This window comes from Garra rufa, chromosome 14, assembly GCF_049309525.1.
Source record: "Garra rufa chromosome 14, GarRuf1.0, whole genome shotgun sequence".
Classification (NCBI taxonomy): Eukaryota; Metazoa; Chordata; class Actinopteri; order Cypriniformes; family Cyprinidae; genus Garra; species Garra rufa.
The window spans coordinates 4418094-4427187 of NC_133374.1; the positions used below are offsets into that span (position 1 = coordinate 4418094).

The 9094-nt window shown below is 29.7% G+C and overlaps 1 protein-coding gene across 1 annotated transcript in view; it reads left to right on the forward strand.

Annotated features, from left to right (window-relative positions):
• Positions 1–9094, forward strand: part of LOC141285242 (cytoplasmic dynein 2 heavy chain 1-like) — a 77233-nt gene that overhangs the window by 24233 nt on the left and 43906 nt on the right. The window contains exons 22-29 of the mRNA XM_073818282.1: positions 832–1037; positions 1120–1275; positions 3296–3410; positions 4593–4763; positions 6320–6702; positions 6791–6923; positions 7555–7672; positions 7802–7914. Of these exons, the coding sequence (XP_073674383.1) occupies positions 832–1037; positions 1120–1275; positions 3296–3410; positions 4593–4763; positions 6320–6702; positions 6791–6923; positions 7555–7672; positions 7802–7914 (1395 nt within the window). The remainder of the gene's footprint in view (positions 1–831; positions 1038–1119; positions 1276–3295; positions 3411–4592; positions 4764–6319; positions 6703–6790; positions 6924–7554; positions 7673–7801; positions 7915–9094) is intronic.

Below are 9094 nucleotides of genomic sequence, written 5' to 3' on the forward strand. Positions count from 1 at the left end.
ATTGACAATTTTTTATTAAGTTTAAGTATGCAAATTAATAAAAAGAGCAAAAACAGCAATTAAGGAAGTACAAAAGTGCACAAAAATGTACAAAAAATGACATAATAATAAACAAAATGTAAACAAAAACATACAAAAAACCCATACAATTTAAGTAGCATGTAAATAAATATAATTTTTTTTTAAATTGACTAATTTTTATTTAGTTATGTATGCAAATTAATAACAATTCGATGTAAATTAATAACAAAAAGAGCAACAAAGAACTAAAAAAGTACACAAAAATGTACTAAAAATAAACAAAAATGAAAATTTAAAATATAAAGATACAATTTTCCACAATAACATAAACAAAAACTAAAAGTAAAATATATAAAAAAAACATAAAATGTAAATGGTATGTAAATATATATAATATGTTTTATATATAAATATATAAAAATAATAATATTTTATTTCAGTTAATTGCAAAGGCAGAATTGACTAATTGGCACATTTTCATTTAGTTTAAGTATGCAAATTAAAATATCGAAAACAAAAAGAGCATTAAAGAACTAAAAAAGCACAAAAAATGTACTAAAAAAAATTAAAGTGGAAAATATAAAGATACAATTTTCCACAATAGCGTAAACGAACACTAAAAATATCAACTAAATAAAATGTTAACTGAGATAAATGTTAACAAATTAAAAAGAGTAATTTACGGAGCATCTCAAATGACTAATGAGTTGCAGAAATTGTTAGTTAAATGACATGTTTGTGAAATGTTTTGCAAGGGGTCTGTATAAACACACTCACAAACACACACTCAATCTCCTCTGTGTTTCTCAGGTGGAGGTGATGAAGGGGAATGTCGAGTCTCGGGTTCAGGTTTACCTGCAGGACCTGCAGAAGTTCAGAGCTCGCTGGGACCAGCTCAAACCTGGGCATGACATCATCGAGTCAGGTGACCATGAGACCCTGCAGCGCTGCGTTCAGAACATCCGTGACAGACGAGCCGAGTTCGACGAGTTAGAAATCACACGCAAAAAACTCATGTGCGTGACTTCCCTCCAGTACTCACATGCAGAGAAACACCTGTGGCATTACCATAGTAAACATGTGTTTTGTGTGTCGTAGGGAGGACTGTGAACACTTTAACCTGAGCCCTCCTGACGTGTCTCTGGCGACCGACACATTGCAGGATCTGCAGGAGTGTTCAGAGATGTGGGAACTTTATGAGGAGTTTCAGCAGGGACTGGATGAAAATGCTGAGCAGGACTGGATTTCCTTCAGGTCACAATCATAGGAATCACACTGAGAACATTTCATTTCATAAAACTGTTGTCAGATACACAGAAACCCAAAGGTCTTCACTATCACCCGTCAAAATAAGAGTTTATTTTAATGTGAAGAAATTATCACAGAAGTGTATTACTATATATACTATAGTAGAATGTACTTTAAAAGTAGTAATAATAGTATAGTGTTATTAAATTATTCATAAATAATTATTAAAACCAAAATAAATATAAAATATTTATTACAATAAAATTATTATTATTATTTAAAAATATTTATATCATATATATATATATATATATATATATATATATATATATATAAATAAAAATAAGGTTATATCACGAGTTTCAGACAATTTTTTCAATGTTTTTTTTAATAGTAAACCTGCAATGGCTAGCATGTTTTTTGCCAAAAATATTGAAAATAATATAAAAAAAAAAAAAAAAAAAAATATATATATATATATATATATATAAGGATAAGGATATATATAAAGATGATAAATAAATAAATCAGAAATAAAATACCAAAAAATCTAATTAATTATAAAATATTTATTATAATAAAATTATGAAATATTACAAATATTTACAAATCATTATTAAATTATTATTATTGAAAATTATATATATATATATATATATATATATATATATATATAAAATGATTATAAGAATTATTACACAATTTTTTTAATGCAATGGCTAGCAGTTTGTTTGACAAAAATATTTATTATAATAAAATAATGTAAAAATAATAATACAAAAATTACAAATCATTATTAAATTATTATTATTCAAGGTTATTCAAAGATTTTTCATTAGATTTTATTGTAAAAGATTAATTTTCACATTAAACATTGTTAATGTTTATGTCTTTATTTGATTACCACTGTTTTTGTTAATACATTTGTATTAAATCATAAATCTAGAAAAAAATTAAACGGACAACACAGAATTTCTGAAAATATAATTTTCAGAATTTCAGAACAACACAGAATTTCTGAAAATAAAAGCAATCAAGCAATCAAAAATGTGTAATAAATTAATAAATTGTTAAAGTTTAATGAATTCAATTGATTTATACATGTTTTTTAATTATTACAGTTTAACAGAAGAGGTCAAATTGATAAGAGAATTTCTAAAAAATAAAACTGAATTTATTTGAATGAATAAAATAAATATCATGTGACCCTAAAAAAATATTTTGTTAAATGTTAAATAAATTGTAGGAGTTTTAATTAATTAGACATGCTTGGTTACTAAAATTGTATTAAATTGTTAACCCCCCCCCCCCCCCAAAAACAAAACAAAACAAAAAAACAAATAAAAGTAAAAAACAAAACTGAATTTGAGAATAAATACAATCACAGTAACATGCGGTCAGAAACATCAGCGACTGAATTTCTGAAAAATTTTACCAAATTAAAAATAAATAAAATGAATATCATGTGACCCTAAAACAGATAATGTAGTTAAATCTTTAATAAACTGTAGGAGTTTAATGATTTTAATTAATCAGACATGCTTGGTTACTAAAATTGTATTAAACTGTTAACCCCCCCAAAAGAAAATCCAGAAATAAAAGTGAAAAACTAAATTTCAGAAAAAACAAAGCTGAATTTGGGAATAAATGCAATCACAATAACATACAAAATTTCTGAAAAAATAAACTGAATTAAAAATAAATAAAATGAATATAATATGATCTTAAAACAATTAATTATGTTAAATCTTTAATAAATTGTTGTTAAATTGTAGGAGTTTCATGATTTTAACTAATTAGACATGCTTGGTTACTAAAATGTTATTAAACTGTTAAATCCCAAAACAAAAAGCTGAAAAACAAAGCTGAATTTGGGAATAAATACAGTCACAATAACATGCGCTCAGAAACCTCAGACGCGACAGGAGAAATTTCTGCAAATGTTCATGGACATTCAGTATTTTTGTGTCTGAAACAAACTTAACAGGCATCCAGAACTGAGACACACACTGTGTTTTCCCTGCAGGAGTAAGACTCACATGTTCGAGGAGTTTCTGTTCATGTGGCATGACCGTCTGAGGAAGCTGGAGGAGCACAGCAGCATGTCTGTCAAACTGCAGAAGGAAGTGGACAGATACAAGGTCTGAAGGCTGGATTATTCCGGTTATTTACTGATATTCTGTGGAAATTCTCTTGTGTGTGTTTAGGTTATTTGAAATGTTTGTTATAGTTGAAATTTGTGCTTCTGCTAAATTAAGTAGGCTTGCATTTTCAGTAGTGTGACAGAAGATTCCAGAAAATATTTATATATTTCATTTGATATATTTAATAAAAAAAACTAAAGCAACAACAAAAATATTGATGCATTTTAAATAAACCAGCAAAAATAGCTAAAACTATATATGTGACCCTGGACCACAAAACCAGTCTTAAGTCGCTGGGGTATATTGGTAGCAATAGCCAAAAATACTTTGTATGGGTCAAAATTCTAGATTTTTCTTTTATGCCAAAAATCATTAGGAAATTATGTAAAAATCATGTTCCATGAAGATTTTTTGTAAAATACCTACTGTAAATATATCAAAATGTAATTTTTGATTAGTTATATGCATTGTTAAGAACTTAATTTGGTCAATTTTAAAGGTGATTTTCTCAGTATTTTGATTTTTTTGCACCCTCAGATTCCAGATTTTCAAATAGATGTATCTCGGCCAAATATTGTCCTATCCTAACAAACCATACATCAATAGAAAGCTTAATTATTGAACTTTCATATGATGTATACATCTCAGTTTTGTAAAATTTAACCTTATGACTGGTTTTGTGGTCCAGGGTCACATATATACATTTTAATAAAATGAATTAATTATACAAATGAATTAAATTTATAAATATGCATGGTCTGTAGTTAAGTACTTAAAATGACTTTATTACTTGTTGTTAGGCGAAACAGGTGTGTTAAAGGATTAGTTCACTTCCGGACCAAAAATGTACAGATAATTTACTCACCCCCTATTCAAAAGTATATAAAAAGTATATAGATTGTCAATTTGTTTGAAAAATAACTGTTTCGCTAGGTAAGACCCTTCTTCTTCGGCTGGGATCATTTAGAGCCTGTTGAAGCTGCTTTTGAACTTGTTTTGGAAGTTCAAACTTGGAGGCACTATAGATATCCATTATATGGAGAGAAATCCTTAAATGTTTTCCTCAAAAAATATAATTTCTTTACCTCTGAAGAAAGACAGACGAGAACATCTTTGAAGACAATGGGGTACATTATCTGTAAATTTTTGTAATCCTTAAAGGATGTGTGTGTGTTTTAGGCTGTGGTTCCAGTGCTGAAGTACGTTCGAGGTGAGCACCTCTCTCAGGAACACTGGCTGGATCTGTTCCGCCTCGTCTCTCTGCCCAGAGGAACCACACTAGAGAGACTGCAGTTCAGAGACCTGCTGCGAGTCGCTGACAACATCATCGACAAAGCCCTGGAGCTCAAGGTACAAACACACACTTCAGGTCATGCTATACTGTCACGCACTGTATTTGATGTAATTTTGTATTGCGTTATTCAGTGCAATTGTTTAGTTTTTGTCCTAAACAGATGTGATCATACTGCAAAAACGTTGTTGTTTTTCTCGTATTATTGTCTTGTTTTTCAGTACACATATCTAAACATTTGTAAATGAAGATACAAGCAAAATAAAATAAAAGATATCAAGGATTATTTTCTGAAAAATTAAGTTTAAGCATGAAACAAGAAAAAAAACATTTGCCAAAAGGAAAAAAGTTTATGTACTCCATTTGCAGATATTTGTTTATTGTTAAGCCAAACTTTTTATTAATTTAATTATTTTTTATTTTCTTCCAGAAAACAAGACTTATTTTATTATATATACAAGAATATCTTACATCAGTGTGCTTCTCAACTTCATCTATCTTGATTAAGAAAAGTTTCAATATTTCTACTGGAAACCAAGGCAAAAAAATATATATATATTTTTTTAAATGTATTTATGATTTTTTTTAAATAATAAAAACAAAATAACATATTACATTTCTGTTATTTTAATGTTTTATTTTAAATTAATATGTATTTTTTATTTTTGACTTTAAATATGTGAGTAGGTAGACATATTTTAACAATATTTCTAAAAATAATAAGAATGATAATGAATAATTATAAATGAATTATTTATATATATATATATATAGTTTTACAGTTATAATAAATATATTTTATATATATATAATATGTGAATATTATATTATATTATAATATGTGACCCTGGACCACAAAACCAGTCATAAGGTTAAATTTGACAAAACTGAGGTGTATACATCATATGAAAGCTCAATAAATAAGCTTTCTATTGATGTATAGTTTGTTAGGATAGGACAATATTTGACTGAGATACATCTATTTGAAATCAGAAATCTGAGGATGCAAAAAAATCAAAAAGACTGAGAAAATCACCTTTAAAGTTGTCCAAATTAAGTTCTTAACAATGCATTTTACAAATCAAAAATTACATTTTGATAGGTTTACAGTAGGAATTTTACAAAAAATCTTCATGGAACATGAACTTTACTTAATTTCCTAATGATTTTTGGCATAAAAGAAAAATCAATAATTTTGACCCATACAATGTATTTTTGGCTATTGCTACAAATATACCCCAGCGACTTAAGACTGGTTTTGTGGTCCAGGGTCACATATATGAAATAAATTATATTTTAAAGTATATTAAATATATATTTAATATTAACATATATATATGTTTTTTTTTAAATATATGCTTTACCTCTAGGAATTCATTGAAGGATTTCTGGCATACCTAAGGATGATAATTTGAAAATCATTTTTTGCTGTGCGGTCATGTCTCTTTAGGACAAAATTTTACACTAACATGGTAAATAAGCAACTAAATAGAATTATGTAGTCTGTTTACGATCACTATCTGAGCTCTACTGGCATTTTTTTCAGCAGTTTGTCCTCCAAAACATGATCTAGGTTATAAACCCTCACAGTAATTGTGTCTGTGTCCGTGCGCAGGATCTAAACAGTCGTGCTCAGGCTGAGGTCACAATCCGTGAGGCCCTGCGGGAGCTGGAACTGTGGGGCGCTGGTGCGTGTTTCACCCTGACAGACTACACAGACAGTCAGGGCGGCTCTCTGCGCGTCATCAAGGACTGGAGAGACATGGTCAACCAGGTGGGGGACAACCGCTGCCTTCTGCAGTCACTCAAAGACTCGCCCTATTACATACGCTTCCAGGATAAAGTGTCGCTGTGGGAAACCCGACTGGCCGACCTCGACGAGTACCTCCAGAACCTCAACACCATCCAGAGGAAGTGGGTCTACCTCGAGCCCATATTTGGGCGTGGGGCGTTGCCAAGGGAACAGGCCCGCTTTCAGAGGGTGGACCAGGATTTTAGGTGAGCGATGAAGAAGGGATGGAGAGGATGCTGGGACAGGTGTGTAAGAGATGAGTGTAGAATCACTCACCTGTGTCTGTGTGTATAGGGCCATCATGTCAGATGTTCAGAGGGACAGCAGGGTCACGTCTCTCACCACTCGAGCTGGAATCAGGAACTCCCTCATCACCATCCTGGACCAGTTACAGCGCTGCCAGAAATCCCTCAATGAATTCCTGGAGGTGAAGTATTAAAATATATAATTTTAACTATTCATTTATGGTAAATATACATTAAAAAAAAATCAAAATAATATATATTTTTTGTCCTGTATTTACAACACCTCTTTCTCTTCATCAGCTTGATATGAAAATACATTATAATTATCAATATTATTATTATTATTATTATTATTAAAATTTGCCAGCATATTTCTATAGTAAAAAAAAAAAAAACATGAATAAATAACTTAAATTTAAAATAAACCGTCAAAAACAACAGAAAATATTATGAATATATACATGCACATATACTAAAATATATATAAAGAATACTTAATATATTCTAATATTAACATATATTTGTCACCTTATCACCATCATAGCAACAAAAACATGAAAAAAACACTGTAAAAATAAACAAGCAAAAATAACAAAAACATAAAAAGCACTGTATTTAAAAAATACTTATATTAAAAGTACTTTTTTTTGTAATTTATGGTTTATTTTAAAAATATCAGTTTCTATGACTTTTTTGCTTTTTCCATGTTTACATGAAAGTAGAAGTGATAAATATTAAAAAAAAAGTATTAAAAGAGATTTTTAAAGATTTTTTAATGAATATTTTAATAACTTTTTTTTTTGACCCCTGCAGGAGAAGCGTTCTGCGTTTCCTCGCTTTTACTTCATTGGAGACGACGATCTTCTGGAGATTCTCGGACAGGCCACAAACCCTACTGTCATACACACACACCTGAAGAAGCTCTTCGCAGGTAACACATATATACACACACACACACACACACACACACACACACACACACACACACACACACATACATCTGTTCAAATTGATCACACGAGCAGGTGTATATTGAGGCGTGGGATATTTGTGTTTTAAGGCATCAGCAGTGTGGAGTTTGATCAGAGTTTTCAGAGCATCACAGCCATGAAATCACTGGAGGGCGAGACGGTGCCGCTCCAGAACACCATCAGCATCTCCAACGATGTGGAGGTCAGATCTCTGTCATGCTGTCTGTGGCCAAAGTTCACTGATTGTGTTTTTTTCTCATGATTTGGGCTTATGGTGTGACATTGTATTAATTTTGCTATTTTATTTATTTAGATTTAATATTTCTTTAATTCTTTGGGTTGGTTTGAAATATATATACATAATATATACATTTATAAAATTGCATCTATAACAGATTACTGGCATTTTAAAAGTAATAATGTCAATATATAATGTATTATTTTTGAGTTCTAGGATTTTTTACTAACACATTTAATAACATGTCATAATTATTCAACCCCATTCAACATTGCTGTTTTTTATTCACTTATTTGTATGGTGGCAAACAAAATTGTCTTAAAACACAATTAGATCTTTAGAAACTCCATTAGAAAACAGAACTAGCTCGAGCTGTTATACATACATACAGTTACCCCATGCTGTGCTGAAGTTGAGTAGCCAATATGGAAAAGTCAACAGAGCTCTCACAAAAGCTATAGAGAAGAAATACATTTATTACTTTAAAAAGTCAACTGTACTGATGCCTTTGTTAAATTGCTTTCACAAAATTTTCAACAAAATGTCTTGCAGGTTAAGGGGGTTGAATAATTTTGTTTGCAACTGTATATACTTTATATATCAAACTTTTTGGTTATAGATATTTTATTCTTTTATATTAAATATTTTTTTGGTGACAGGTTTGAGATATATTTCCATCTTTTATATATAAAACATTTTATTTATAAATGTTTTATAATTAATATTAATTTCTGAGGGTTGCTGTCAGGTATCTCTCTCTCTCTCTCTCTCTCTCTCTCTCTCTCTCTCTCTCTCTCTCTCTCTCTATCTCTCTCTCTATATCTCTATATATCTCTATATTCTCTCAAAAATACATTGCATGGGTCAAAATTATTGATTTTTCTTTTATGCCAAAAATCATTAGGAAATTAAGTAAAGATCATGTTCCATGAAGATTTTTTGTAAAATTCCTACTGTAAACATATCAAAATGTAATTTTTGATTTGTAATATGCATTGTTAAGAACCTAATTTGGACAACTTTAAAGGTGATTTTCTCAGTCTTTTCGATTTTTTTGCATCCTCAGATTTCTGATTTCAATTAGATGTATCTCAGCCAAATATTGTCCTATCCTAACAAACAATACATCAATAGAAAGCTTATT